The sequence below is a fragment of the Linepithema humile genome, unplaced genomic scaffold, assembly GCF_040581485.1.
Source record: "Linepithema humile isolate Giens D197 unplaced genomic scaffold, Lhum_UNIL_v1.0 unplaced_2, whole genome shotgun sequence".
In the NCBI taxonomy this organism is placed as follows: Eukaryota; Metazoa; Arthropoda; class Insecta; order Hymenoptera; family Formicidae; genus Linepithema; species Linepithema humile.
The window spans coordinates 354,411-370,552 of NW_027124986.1; the positions used below are offsets into that span (position 1 = coordinate 354,411).

Genomic DNA, 16,142 nt, shown 5'->3' on the forward strand with positions numbered 1-16,142 from the left:
AATTTAATACTTATCAATTAATTAAAAAAAAAAAAAATATCTATAAAATTTTAATTTTTTGTTAGGGTGTATTTGAATTAAATCATCGATATACTGGGTATATATTGAGAATATTCAGAATATATACTGAGAATGTACCAAAAATATGTTGAGAATATTGAAAAGATATACTAAGAATGTATAGAAAATATACTTAGAATATTCAGAAGATATACTGAGGATGTACAGAGAATATACTGAAAATTATAAAAAAGCGGACATTTGGATATACTGAGAATATACTCAGAATACCTTAGATATCCTACGAATGTTCTCAGTATATCTGAAAAACATGGTTTGATATTCTGAGAACATCCTCAGAATATCATTGTGCTATCTGGGCAAATATACTTGTACATGAATACTCTAATTCAGCGCTCGGAATTAGTTGCACATTTCGGACCGATTCTGGAGACGACGCCTCCTGTCCCCCCACTACCGCCCGGCCGCTGGCGGCCGAGCCGCCGATAGCTCTGGTTCAGGAGCGTTTTATATTAGAAATAGGCTGGATTGTTTAGGCATCTCTCAGGAAATCGTAACATTTTCTTTATTACATAAATAATGTTTATTTTCATTAATATATAATATATATATATATTTAATTATTAATGAAAATAAACATTATTTATGTAGCAAGAAATATTACTATTTTTTGAGAGGTGCCTCAACAACCGAGCCTATTTCTTATATAAAACGCTCCTGCGCCAGAGCTATCGGCAGCTCGGCCGCCAGCGGCCGGCTGCAGTGGAACTAGGAGGCGTCGTCCCATGCATCGGCCCGAAATGTGCAACTAATTCCGAGCGCTGCTCTAATTGGTATAAATATTTGTGATATATAGACATGTAAATAGTACGCCATTCGTTTCTAATACGTTCTTTTCTTTTTAGAAAATACTCTTGTAATGAGTAAATGTCATTTATGTAACTTTGATGGTAACAAATTGTCTTTGCATTAAAATCTATGATGTGATAATTTTCCTATTTTAAATAGTAAATCAACTTACACTTTTTGTAAGTTTTATAAGCTCACATTCATTAAGAGAATTGATAAAACAGTCCATTTTTTTATGATACGCCAAAATAATGTACATACTACCTGCATATATCTGCATGTTAACTATCTTACTTAGCTATTTAATTAATTATATTTTCATAAAGTTAAATGTATATTATAATCTCTCGTGTACATCAGGAGTGTTCGCTTCTCGTGAGACACTTTCAGTTGTGTGTTGTTAACAAATACATTGTTTTGTTTGAAGCGTGATTGGACGTAAACTTGCAAGCTGTAACAAAATGCAAAGTATTCTCAAATTGACAAGAAATTGATAAATTTTTGCTTTTATACATTTAATTATAAAAGTCATATAACAAAAATGGTAAAAAAATTTTTGATTAATGTAATATAATGTAATATAAATATGCACATTGTCAACAAATTCGGTAAATTTACAAATAAAGATGTAAAAATTACATGACAAATAATATATTAAGTAAATAGTATAAAATTTATAAAATTATGTAAATTTGCAATATATATTTACTAAATTTATTTATTATGTAATTTTTACATCCAGTTTTGTAAATTTATCGATTTTTTTACAGTATAGAACGCCGTTATTAATTATGGTATTACCTTATTATGACTGCATAATTGGGCATCAATCATACTGTTACTTCTAATTGTACATCCCCATGATATTTTTGTTTTTTTTTTATTTGTACGTTTCGTAAACATGCGGATTAGTTCTCTGCGAAAAGTTTTTCCAGTTGTGCAGTACAGAACAAAATTTGTACTGTAATATGCTGTGTCTAATAAGTCGAATATTGTTTTCACAAATGATGCCTTGACATATTTAGATAACTGGAAAAATTATTATTATTTTTATTATATATAACTATTGATAATAACGTGTCGTATTTTACGGTATTCATTTTCTTATGTAGATACCTAATATAATAAATTATTATACAGTTTTATTCATAATGTAAAAATTAAACAGTATAAATTAGTTTAAAAAATTTAAATTTTAAGAGAAAAATTAATTAATATTTTTTCTCATATTCATTACATGCATTACATACAATACAAATGCAGAATGCATTTATGGAGTAATTAAACTATATATTATGTTCGGTATTATTTTAATATGAATTAATGATACGTACGTAACTAGAAATGTAAAGAATATAATACGCAGAAAATTTTATAACTAGAAATATGCTCGAAACAAGAATAAGCATTTTTGTGATTCTATGGAGAAGCATTTTATCATTAGAAATCTGAATTCTCTCATTAGAAGAATCGGACGCTGTAATCAAGGTTTTGCGAACACGATTTTGCTGGTAAATGTGGTATCCTATCAGAGTATTGCAGATTACTATCACGACAGCAGGTAAGATAAATATTATAATAGAATCTATAATGCGCGTTGTCAATATAGATCCATACTGTCTGTTAAATGTTTCATATTTGTACACATCATAGATATTGCCGTTTCTTTTAAACATTTTATAGTGCATGGTCCTATACAGATAAAAAATATATAAAATGCTGCGTAAAATCGCTAGTCCCATCAGCGTGATTACCACAATTTTTGCGCGTTTGACAGTGCACCAGAATCGACGTAGAAGCGGATACTTTGTCACTATGAATCTCTCGATGGTAAAGGCTACTATAAGCCACACACTCAAAAACTCGGAAAAGTAGAGCAGAAAGTGCAAGAAAAAAATTAGGCAATACATATAATTTTTTATTGGTTTTATATCCATTATTTGGAGCCAATTAATGAGTGATAGCATCGAATAGATGATGTCGCTCATTGCTAACACGCTCAAGTAGATGTTGAACGAGAAAGAACGCATTTTTTTACGAAAGAGCACAATAGCGGACAAACTGTTTCCTAAAAGACCGAGAATAATAAAAATCGGCAGACAGTACTTTCTGATATTTGTAATGTCCAAATTATCTACAATTACATGGTACAGCTCAAAAACAAAATAAAATTTATTTATGACGTGAGTGATGGGAAAATGTCTGCCTACAATATCTTTGTTACATAAATCTTGGAATTTCTTAATTCTGCTTATATTTACAAGTGAATGATTCATTATGATCTCTCGTTGCCTTCTGACGATAAAAACGTGAATAAAATATTCGGCCATTCTACGTAAACTTTCGTCAAGATCTCTTTCGTTGTTACAAACACGCAATCGTAGTTCGTGTTTAGATATGTTAAAATAATCTTTGCCGTAATTATTTTGATAAAGCATCCTTGCATATGATTATGGATTGTTCGCAACAGTTGCTTATGAGATAAAGAGCAAAAAGCGATAATCAAATTGCGTCACGCGTCTGAAAAGCGTTATAACCCCTAGTGAAAAAACATCTCATAATTTCCTAGAAAATTTTAAGAATTTTTTATAATTTTATTTTGTAAAAAATTCTGAAAAAAAATTTCTTATTTATTCATATTTTTGAAACATTTTTTAGAAAATTATTTAAAAAAAAAAAAAAAATTATTAGCCGGGATTTTTAAGATTACGGAATCTGATGTAATAATGTTCGATAGCTGTATAGCTGCAAGCGTTATAATAATAATTGTTATGAAAATTATTTTTGCCAATAATATGTTATAATTACAATTTATATTTCATAAGCGGTTTTTATATTTATTATGTACGAAATGTAATAAATTCAATATTTGTAATTATTATATATTTTTTATAGAATTTTTAAATGTATATGTATGCGAGTATGTGTTGTAATGAGGTACATTTTTCTGTATTCTATTTAACGGAATATTTCTAAAAAAAATTTACGATTTATCAGCTTCCATATTTTGCCCTGCCTTTGAGTATATTTCATTTAACGGTACAAATTAACGCAAATATATATTTCTATTCTATCTTTTTCATTGGATGTCAAACACAGAATAAAACATGTATTAACATGTATGTTAACGTGACATTCTATGTTCGATATCTACTAGAAAATAAATATAGAATGACACGTTTTTACATTGCTAAATGAAATGCATTCAAAGATAAGGTAGAAAAATAAAAGCTGATAAATTGTATATTTTTCAACTTGTAAAAATATTTGATATTTCTAAAGGCCTGTGTCCACGATGCAAGAAATTGGTCCAAGTTCTTGGTCCGAGAAATATATAGCCAATTAAATTGAAGTTCTTATGGAAAAACAGTAAGTTGATTGGTTACACATTTCTTGAAGCAATCCAACCATTTTGGGCCAAGAACTCGAACCAATTTCTTGCAACGTGGACACGGGCTTTAATATATACAGATTTGGAAAATATGAGAAATAATGAATTTATTTATATATTTTCATATATTTTCATTTCTTTTCTGAACTTTTCTGAAAAGTGTGTCAATTCATATAAAAAATCTTAAAATTTTTTGACAAAGTTATAAAATTTTTGTAAAAAATCTGAAAATTTTTTAGAAAAATTTTGAGAATATTTTTCACTAGGGACGTTATTATATACATATATTATTCATTGATATCTTGCATATAAATTTTATTTATCGGTATATTTATTAAAATAATTTTTTTTAAATATAAAAACAATAAAATATATAAAATATACAGCAATTTAAACATTTAAAATAAAATGTCTTACGCACTATCTCACTTACCTGAGAGTCGTTAATATTTTGAAGTCAACGAATACGAAGATTATAAACTTTCAACAATTCCCCAATTTTAATCGTTCAACTGCTGAACACTAACGATTGCAAAAGACTGAATGTCGAGACTACTGACTTGGATGACGATAATATATCTTCCTGAAAGTTTGTGGTTTTCCAAAACGATTAATATTTTGATTGTAAGGTTGCTCATATCCGTTAACATGTGAATTTCTGCTGGAGCCTGTTGTTCTTCTGTAGTATTTATAATAACATGACTGACCTAGAGGACATTTATTTTTTTCTGATAATTTGTGCCGTACCAAATTATTAACATTTTGACTTTAATGTTGTCCATATCCGTAGACAAATGAATTTCCGCAGAAACCTGTTGCTCTACAAAAATATTAATAATATCATTAAAAGAAGCAGTAAATATTACTAAAATAATACATGAAATTTATTAAAAACATTATTTTTTATTATTTTTATGTAAGATATTATATTGAATATAGTTTTTTATTAGCATAATAATTATGATTATGGTAATTCTAGTTATTGTATTAGATCCTTGAATAAGTTCTCGCTGTTTCTTAAAAGATGGCGTAGCGGCACTCTGTGCATGGAATTTCGTACGGAAACGCATCAGCTAAGTAGTACTATATGTAACCTCAAATTCTAGTAGATACAGTTTACCACAGTGTCAACCACGTGTTTAATTACCTATTGCGAAAATGTCTACTTTTGTGCCAAATAAAGTGTTTTTGCGGGGAATGTTATTGCACTGCTTTATTCAAAAGAAATCTGCAGCTGAAGCACACAGAATTCTTGTTGAAACATATGGTGACAATGCTCTGTCGAATACGACATGCAGAGACTGGTTTAGGCGCTTTAAAAAATAATGACTTTGACCTTGAAGATAAAGAACGTTCTGGAGCACCGACAAAGTTTGAAGACGAAGAATTGGAGGCATTGCTTGATCTAGATCCATGTCAGACGCTAGTAGAGCTCGGGAAAACATTGCAAGTAGATGCGTCAACAGTTTCAAAACGTTTAAAAGCGTTAGGAATGATCCAAAAGCAAGGACATTGGGTGCCGTATGAGTTGAAGCCGAGAGACGTTGAACGACGTTTTCTCATGTGTGAATTGCTGCTTCAACGGCATAAAAGAAAAGGTTTTCTGCACCGTATCATCACTGGAAATGAAAAGTGGATACACTACGATAATCCTAAGCGTAGAAAATTGTGGGGTAAGCCCGGCCATGCATCAACATCGTCGGCAAAGCCGAATATCCATGGTTCGAAACTTCTGCTCTGCATTTGGTGGGATCAGCAGGGCGTAATTTATTATGAGCTGCTTAAACCTAATAAAACTATCACGGGAGCTCGCTATCGACTTCAGATGATGCGTTTGAGTCGAGCTCTAAAAGAAAAGCGGCCACTATACGGGCAGAGACACGACAAAGTCATTTTGTTACATGACAATGCTCGGCCACATGTGGCAAAACCAGTCAAAACTTACCTGGAAACGCTTCAATGGGAAGTTCTACCTCACCCGCCGTATTCACCGGACATAGCCCCCTCGGATTACCACTTGTTTCGGTCGATGGCGCATGGTTTGAGCGAGCAGCGCTTCCATTCTTTCGAAGAAACCGAAAAATGGGTCGATTCATGGATTGCGTCAAAAGATGAATCGTTTTTTCGACGGGGGATTCAATTACTGCCAGAAAGATGGGAGAAAGTGGTCTCTAATGATGGACAATACTTTGAGTAAAGTTATTGTAAGCCTTATATTTTAAATTAATGTTTTTTTTTAACAAAAAAAACAGCGAGAACTTATTCAAGGTCCTATATATTACCCAGCGAGAAATGACTCGTCGATTTGTTATCGAATCGACATTAATACGATGTAATATCAATGATTTCGACGTCAATTAGACATCGATTTGACGTCAATTAAGAAGTCATTTCTCGCTGGGTTACGTATGAATAATTTGAACAGTAAAATATTTTATTTTGTACTGTTTTATTAATATTATATTTTTAGTTTTGTTAAGATTCAGACACTTGTATGCAAAGTTATCGTGTTATTGTATTTTAGAAAAATTTTGATAGTAATATTTGTTGTAACATTAGAAAAATATTACGGCTTATATTACTGGGTTAATGATGGCCCAGATAGCACAGTGAATTTGCAAAGTATTCTTCAAGTTTTCTTCTTTCCTAAATAATAATTCTTGAGGAATTTATAGAAGAATACTATAAGAATGATTCAATAAGTTACATGCACCATAATTGGAATTCTTAAAAATTTCTTGGAGTATTCATATAATATTAAGCACAAAAATTCATAAATGATAAGGTCTGGCCAAGTTCCAAAAAAGACATTCCAATATGTTTATATTTTAATAATTATCTAAATTTTTAATATATCACCAATATGAAAACTAACTGATATGTTATTCAAGGTGCAAATTCAAAATAAACATACATAAAATATTCATAAAATGTATAAATAAAACTGATCAAAATTTGATTTAAAAAAAATTTAATTAAAATAACAAAATATTTATTATAAAAAATACAAAAAAACTTGGCGCTGCCACACCGAACAACATGTTAACTTACATAATGTCAATTAATTACATGATGTCAATTAATCATGCTATTATTACATTATTACTCATTTTCGTTGTTTCATAATACTATAGGTGTAAAGATGTGTAAAGGGGTGGAGGGGTGGTGGAGCCTCTTGACGGGGGGGGGGGGAGAAGGGAGAAATGGCGCTGAGGGGGAAAGGCAGAAATGGCGCTAGGGGGGGTGGGTGAAGCCCGTTGGCAGCGCCAAGTTTTTTTGTATTTTTTAATAAATATTTTGTTATTTTAATTAAATTTTTTTTTTAATCAAATTTTGATCAGTTTTATTTATACATTTTATGAATATTTTATGTATGTTTATTTTGAATTTGCATCTTGAATAACATATCAGTTACTTTTCATGTTGGTGATATATTAAAAATTTAGATAATTATTAAAATATAAACATATTGGAATGTCTTTTTTGGAACTTGGCCAGATCTTATCATTTATGAATTTTTGTGCTCTATATCACCTACTTTTTTATAAATGTACAAAATTAATTATGTGACAGAATTGAGATTATTTTTCAATAAGTTTTGCACATTTTGGATGTAACATTTATATTAAGTCAGTTGTATATTAACTAAATTATCTTACATTTTAACACAAGTATTTTGTATTACACTTACATTTTGTGAAACAAATGTTTTATTTCGAATAATTAAACTAAACTATTTTTTGTTGTAACATGTCTTCGGTTTGACTGCCCCATTGATATAAAGCCATGGATAGCTGATATGAAATATCTTTGGCTTCATATCACGGTTTTGTTAAAATTTTTACAAAATATGCGAAAAAAAACAATGATATCAAATTAAAGACATGTTAAACATAAAATAATATAATTAAAATATTCGAAATGGCACTTATTATGTTTCACATAACGTAACTGTGATATCAAACGCAAGATTTATGTAATTAGTTATTTTCTAATATTACTAATAAAACATCTGTTTCACATGACTTAAATGCTATATAAAACACAAGACGTGTTATAATGTAAAATAGTTTAGTTAATATGTAATTAAGTTAACATAAAAATGTACAGAAATGTACAAAATTAATTATGTGACAAAATTTAAATTATTTTTAAATTATTTTTCTACATTTTGAATGTAACATTTATATTAAACTAATAACATATTAACTAAATTATTTTACATTATAAGTTTTGCGACTGGATCGATGTCGACGTCGATGAGATGTTCTTCTTTCCTTAATACTAATAAAATTCTATTACATGGCAGTTTATTTGTTAATAAAATATTAACAAGATTAAAGGATATAATAATTTTCTTTTTCATATTTTGCAGAAGTTTTTTTTAATACTCTTCGAGTTATTTTATATCTTAATCTGACATATTTTGATATAAAATTTAAATTAAAATATCTCTGAAAATATTAAGTTATGGATAATCTTACCGTAATACTTTTATGATTAGAATAATAAAAAGTAGTAAAGAAAACGCATAATTGTTAAAAGAAGTACATTGTAAATTATATACTTTTTCTTCAAAATAACAATGGTTTTTTTTACACGTATTGATTCGTTTTATTATTCTGCGCATAAAAATATTACGGTAAGATTATCAATAACTAAATATTTTAAAAAATTTTAGATTTTACATCAAAATATGTCATATCTCTCTTTCTCTTTTTCATGTTTGCGAAATTTTTGTAGTGCAACTTGGGGAAGTCGAATTCATTGATCCCTGGCACCTGGTGCAAGAAATGCACGTAGCGCAACTCGGGGTACTCGAGTTCGTCAACTCTTGGGACCTGATGCGAGGAATTCCCGTAGCGCAACTCCCAAAAATCGAATTCGTCGACCCTTGGCACCTGGTGCGAAAAATTCCCGTAGCGCAACTCGCGAAAGTTGAATTCGTCGACTCTTGACACCTGGTGCGAGGAATTCCCGTAGCGCAATTCGGGGAAGTCGAATTCGTCGACCCTTTGCACCTAGTGCAAAAAATTCCTGTAGCGCAACTCACGAAAGTCAAATTCGTCGACCCGTGACACGTGGTGTGAGGAATTTTCGTAGCGCAACTCGGGGAAATTGAATTCGACGACCCTTGGCACCAGGTGCGAAAAATTCTCGTAGCGCAACTCGCAAAAGTCGAATTCGTCGAACCTTGACACCTGGTGCAAGAAATGCACGTAGCGCAACTCGCAAAAGTTGAATTCGTCGACCCTTGAGATCTGGTGCGAGGAATTCCTGTAACGCAATTCGGGGAAGTCGAATTCGTCGACCCTTTGCACCTAGTGCGAAAAATTCCTGTAGCGCAACTCGTGAAAGTCGAATTCGTCGACCCTTGACACCTGGTGCGAGGAATTCCCGTAGCGCAACTCGGGGAAGTCGAAATCGTCGACTCTTGGCACCTGGTGCGAGAAATTCCCGTAAATTTTAATGATAATGATAATACCCTGGGCCCCGTAAATTCTTCATCCGCCCCTGCGGACAGAGGAGAAGAATAAGGAGACGACGTTTCTTAATTTTTGCATTACCAACATCACTTTTTGACCGCTTGTATCTCCGGAACGGCTGGACCAATTTAAATTTTTTTTTGGCTCAAATTAGTCGTGGCGATGCCGCCTTTAAGGATATACTATGTGTTTTTATAAAATTTTTTATATTTTAGTTGCTACAAACCCCCGAAAAGTCGACTTTGTGCGCGCAGGATAAGAGACTTAGTAGTGTCATTTTCTGAACTTTGCCAGAGATTCTTTTCCTGACTTAGTAGTGTCGTTTTTTGAACTTGGCCGGAGACACTACCGCGTCTCCTGATTCTATTCCAACTGATATGTATACTTTATGAATTGAGAAGAGGAGTAGTTTTAGAATAGATAAAGTATTTACAAAATACTTAGTAAACATCAACTAACAGTATCATTATATTAATATTATAATTTCACTTAACATCACATTATAAATACTTCAGTAGAGTAACAGTCTCCTGCAGGAATTTACATGTCAACGGATATGAGCAACCTTATAATCAAAATATTAATCATTTTCGTAAGCCACAAACGAGCAGGAAGAAATAATATCGTCATCCAAATCAGTAGTCTCGACATTCAGTCTTTTGCAGTCGTTAGTGTTTAGCAGTTGAACGATTGAAATCGGGGAATTGCTGAGAGTTTGTAACTCCCGTATTCGTAGGCTTCAGAATTTTTAACGACTCTCTGGTAAGTGAGATAGTGCATAAGACATTTTACTGTTTAAATGTTTAAAATTCCGTATGTGTATTTTGTATATTTTGCATATTTTATTCTTTTTATTTAAAAAATATTATTTCAATAAATATATCAATAAATAAAATTTATATGCAAGATATCAATAATATATATGTATAATAACGTTATAACGCTTTTCAGACGCGTGATGCAATTGTTTATACCGCTTTTTGCTTTTCATCTCGAAAGCAACTGTTGCAAACAATCCATAATTATATGCAAGGATATTTTCAAAAAATATTCTCGGCAAAGATTATTCCAGCAAATTTGAACACGAACTACGTTTGCGTGTTTGTAACAACGAACGAGATATTGACGAAACTTTGCGAAATATGGACGAATATTTTATTTATGATATCAACAGTATACATCTACTTCATTCACTTGTGAACAGAAGTAGAATTGAAAAATTCAAAGATATATGTAACAAAGATATTGTAGGCAGACATTCTGAAGCGAATGAAGAAAATGATTTCTTTTCTCGGTTAGAAGATAAAACTGTAGATGTTTTGGAGACCTTTTCAATTTTCACAAAGTACGGTCTGCCGATTTTAATTATTCTGGGTCTCTTTGGAAACTGTTTGTCCGCCATTGTGCTCTTCCGGAAAAGGATGCGTTCTTTCTCGTCCAACATTTACTTGGGCGTGCTATTAATAAGCGACATCGTCTATTCAATGATATTACTCATTAAATGGCTCATTGTAATACATATAAATCCTGAAGAAAATAATTTGTATTGGTTATTTATCTTCATGGACTTTCTGAAGTTTATTTCCGAGTTCTTGAGTGTGTGGCTTATAGTCACTTTTACCATCGAAAGATTTATAGTGACAAAGTATCCGTTTCTACGTAAATCCTGGTGCACTGCCAAACGAGCAAAAATTGTAGTGGTCATGCTGATGGGACTAGCGATTTTGCGCAGCATTCTACATACTCTTTCTATTTCTGGGACCACGCTGTATGAAATATTAAATAAAAAAAAAATAAATACGTATGATGTGTACAAATATAAAAAATGTGACATTCAGAAAGGAGTTACACAGACAAGAAACATTATAGATTCTACTATAATATTTATTCTACCAGCTCTCGTGATAGTAATCTGCAATACTTTGATAGGATACCACATTTACCAGCAAAATCGTGTTCGCAAAACCTTGATTACAGCGTCCGATTCGTCTAATGAGAGAACTCAGATTTCTAGTGATAAAATGCTTCAGCATAAGATCACAAAAATGCTTATTCTCGTTACGAGCATATTTGTAATCTTGAGATTACCTACATATTACTTTTTTTACATTTCTAGTTACGTACGTATCAATAATTTATATTAAAATAACACCGACCATAATGTATAGTTTATTTATTCTATAAATGCATTCTGTATATGACAAAAAATATTAATTAATTTTTTTCTAAAAATTTGAATTTTTAAAAATAATTTATGCTGTTTAATTTTTACATTATAAATGAAATTATATAATAATTTGTTTATATTAGACATCTACGTAAAAAAATAACTGCCTTAAAATACGACACGTTATTATTAACAGTTATACAGGATGTCTGGCAATAATCGCCCCACCGGTCATATACAGGTAGAGGAGGTCAAATCGAGTAGAAAAGGTCCTTTACCATTTTTTAATTTTTATAATAAGTACTGAGTAATTAACGAAAAAAGATCGGCGAATCCGCGCGAGTAAAGCGCGCGCGGTGAGAAGGACGTCCCACTGCTACGCGATCACTAGGACACAAGGATCTAGCGTTACGCGCCGCTCGTATGTTGCCATTGTCATTTGTAGAGCGCTCCTCCCAACGCTTTATCGCGCGCCTAGTGATCGCATAGCAGTGGGATGTCCTTCTCGCTGCGCGCGCTTTACTTGCACGGATTCACCAATCTTTTTTCGTTAATTACTTAGTACATATTACAAAAATCAAAAAATGGTAAAGGACTTTTCTACTCGATTTGATCTCCTCTACCTGTATATGACCGGTGGGCCGATTATTGCCAGACACCCTGTATATAACAAAAATAACAATAACAATTTTTCCAGATACATGAACATGTTATTGCGTCAGTTATGTACATAATATTCGCCTCATTGGACATTGCACATTACAGTATAAATTTTATTCTCTACTGTGCAACAGGACAAACTTTTCGCAGAGAACTAATCCGCATGTTTATGAAACGTACAATTATAAGAAAAAACAGAAATATCATTGAGATGCACAATTATAAGTAATAGTATGATTGATGCCCAATTATGCAGTCATTATAAGGTAATACCATAATTAAATATAGCGTTCCATACTGGATAAAAGAATCGATAAATTTTCAAAAGTAGATGTAAAAATTACATGATAAATAACAGAAATTTACTAAATATATATTGCAAATTTAGATCATTTTATAAATTTTATACTGTTTACTTTATACATATCCATTATTTATTATGCAATTTTTTTACCTTCTTAATGTGAATTTACCGAATATTATGACAGTGTACATACTTATATTTCATTAATCAAAAATTCTTTTACTATTTTTGTTATATGACTTTTATAATTAAATGAACAAAACCAAAAATAAGCCAATTTTTTTCCAATTTGATAATACTTTGCATTTTGTTACAGCTTGTAAATTTGCGTTCAATCGCATTTTGAGCAGAACAATGTATTTGTTAACAACGCACAACTGAAAGCTTTTCAAGATAAGCTAACACTTTTGATGTACACACGAGATTGTAATATACATTATAACTTCATAAAAAAATAATTAACTGCAAATAGCTAAATAAGATAGTTAAACATATTATTGTATTAAAAGTGTTAAGAGTAAGTAAAAAATTACAATTACAAAATCTATAATGCACATAAGTATGTGTAGATAGTATGTATAATTAATTTAGCACCGTAAAGAAAACGAGTTTTATCAATTCTGTTAATGAATGTGAACCTATATAACTTAAAAGAAGTGTTGATTTACTATTTGAAATAATTGAATTATCACATCGTAGATTGTAATGCAAAGTCAATTTGTTATCATCAATGTAACTGACACGTCTACATTTATCACAAGAATATTTTCTAAAAAGAAAAAAACGTATTAGAAACGAATGGCGTACTATTTACATGTCATTATGTCACAAATATTTATACCAATTAGTGTATTCATGTACACACAAGTACATGTTTGATAATTTTACTTACTGCACACTGCTCATTTGCTGCAACAATGACATAATAAAAAAATCATGATTTTCCGGAAAACGAGATGAAATGTTTCCAATCGTCATATAATTTGATAAAAAACATCATTTTGAAATATCATATTGGTATAATAACATATTGTAGTGTGGGACAAAAGTAACATAATATCGTTCTAGCAGTAAACAGTACAAGCAAGAACCGTTCTTTCTATACCTTCTTATACCTGTTATTCAAAAATGGCATTTTAAATTATATTATTGTTGCAGCAAATGTGCGACATATGTACATTATTTCTTATATACAGGGTGTTTCATTTTAATTGCTCCAGGCGGATATTTCGGAAACTAAAAGAGATACGAAAAAATGTTTCATACAAAAGTTGTAGAGTTTGGAGGGGAAAAGAAGGTGACAATGGCGGATTTTGTATAGAGGGCGCTGCCAAGGTCGGGTAAAAGTCAAGATCTATAGAGAGAAGGTTACCTCATGCGCAAAGAGGGACGAGCGGCAAGAGGGGCAAATGCAGAGAAGGGCGAGCAGCAAGAGGGGCAATGATGATCTCATCGGCGAACAGAAGCTATTGTTAGACAGCTACTGTTTGTCGATGAGATCATCATGCTCTCCCCTTCCTTCATCGCCCCTCGCAATCAAGCTGTTTCTAGCTCCCCCCTTCCTTCATCGCTCCTCGCCATCAAGCTGTTTCTAGCTCCCCCCTTTCATCGTCCCTTGCCCTCAACCGGTTTTACTGAGGTAACCTTCTCTCTACAGATCTTGGGTAAAAGTGACCTTAATCTTCTTAAATGAGAACCCTAATTTTTTATTGCATATTCTTGTAGCTTATTTTTTATTGCATATTTTTGTAGCTTAGTTGCATTTAAGAAAAAATATGTAATTTACAACATAAAGCTGCATATTCTTTTTAAATCAACTTGTGCTTTCTTTACACCAATTGATTCATCTCATTATTCTGTGCACAAAAGTATTAAGGTAAGATTCTCGAAAACTGAATGTTTTACAAGATATTTTGTATTTTATGTCGAATACTGTAAAATTCATGTCTCATAACTCGGAAAGTCCTGAACGAAAAAGTACTTAATTATAGTGTTTTGGAAAGCTCTTGAAATAAGCTATAAAAATATGCAATAAAAAATTAGGATTCCCATTTAAGAAAGTTAAGGTTACCTTTACCTGACCTTGACAGTGCCCTCTATACAAAATCCGCCATTGTCATCTCCTTTCTTCCTCGAAACCTTATAACTTTTGTATGAAATATTTTTTTGTATCTCTCTTAGTTTCCGAAATATCTGCTTGGGGCAATTAAAATAAAGCACCCGTATATACATATAATAAACGCTTTTCAATGTGTTTTGTAATTTTTTGTTTCTACATACACATATTGCATCCCTTATGTCAGTGCTCGGAATTGCTTCAGCTTTTCAGCCGATTCTCGCGGCACACGCCTCCTTTGCTCTTCTTACCACGCGCGCCGCAACCGCTTGGGCCAGCGTCCCCGAGCGTTAGGAGCGGCGCTATCCGATTAATGTTAAAAAATGTATTAAAAATATTTTTTTTCTTAATAGCAATAGTATCTCATGGATGACGTGGAAATCTATTGAAATATTTCCACATAATAAATTTAAAAATAAAAAAAATATTTTAAATAAATTTTTTTAATTTTTAATGATCAAGGAAGAAGAACCTAACATTAATCGGATAACACCGCTCGTAACGCTCGGTGGCGCTGGTCATAGTAGCTGCGGCACGCGCGGTAAGAAGAGCAAAGAAGGTGTGTGCCACGAGAATCGGCTGAAAAGCTGAAGTAATTCCGAGCACTGCCTTATGTTGTAAGAATTATCAACCATTTCGAATGCGTTAAGAATATTTGTTCCAATATTTAAAAAAATATCAGTATTAAAATGTTTCTAAAATAGTAACATGATAATTTTGCATGCAAGCGAATAACTCTCAATAAAATTAAAATTTAATATTAATTGAGGAGTACTAATAAAATTTTTTATTGTTCTAGTCATTTAATATGTAATATACAATAAACATAGTTGTCATGTAATCATAAGTATTATAAGAAAAACTATGTTCACTGTAATATTTGTTATCAGAAAAAAAAAAATTCTGTTTTTCATAAATTATATGTATTATTTTAGTAATTATTTTAGTAATATTTATTGCTGCTTTATTAATGTTATTATAAATAATTTAGTAGAGCCACAGGCCCTGTAGAAACTCACATATCAACGGATATGAGCAATGTTACAGTCAAAATGTTAATCAATTCAGTAAGCCACAAACTTCCAGAAAGAATAATAGCACAAAAATTTATAAATGATAAGGTCTGGCCAAGTTCCAAAAAAGACACT

General features: G+C 31.4%; 1 protein-coding gene and 1 long non-coding RNA gene across 3 annotated transcripts; one reads left to right on the top strand and one right to left on the bottom strand.

Annotated features, from left to right (window-relative positions):
• Positions 1-836: 836 nt before the first annotated feature.
• On the bottom strand, positions 837-4,805 carry LOC105669343 (FMRFamide peptide receptor frpr-18-like). Of its 2 annotated transcripts, XR_010891692.1 has the most exons (3): positions 4,695-4,805; positions 1,672-1,899; positions 837-1,321 (listed from the first exon to the last, which is right to left on the bottom strand). XR_010891692.1 is itself a non-coding variant. In XM_067361061.1 (2 exons), the coding sequence occupies exon 1, from the start codon at positions 3,198-3,200 to the stop codon at positions 2,181-2,183; it is 1,020 nt and encodes a 339-aa protein (XP_067217162.1). In that variant the 5' UTR covers positions 3,201-3,217; the 3' UTR covers positions 837-1,321; positions 1,672-2,180. The 2 variants fall into 2 exon arrangements, 1 of the variants encoding a protein (XP_067217162.1); XM_067361061.1 differs by lacking the exon at positions 4,695-4,805 and having other exon boundaries at positions 1,672-3,217.
• Positions 4,806-9,758: 4,953 nt separating this feature from the next.
• Positions 9,759-15,749, top strand: LOC137001874 (uncharacterized). The gene is made up of 4 exons (XR_010891690.1): positions 9,759-10,509; positions 10,699-11,867; positions 12,612-12,840; positions 13,195-15,749. It is a non-coding gene; the product is annotated as an uncharacterized lncRNA (long non-coding RNA).
• The last annotated feature ends 393 nt before the right edge of the window (positions 15,750-16,142 follow it).

Excerpts from the sequence above, each read along its gene's own strand:
- LOC105669343 (XM_067361061.1), bottom strand. The coding sequence starts at position 3,200 with ATGGCCGAATATTTTATTCACGTTTTTATCGTCAGAAGGCAACGAGAG.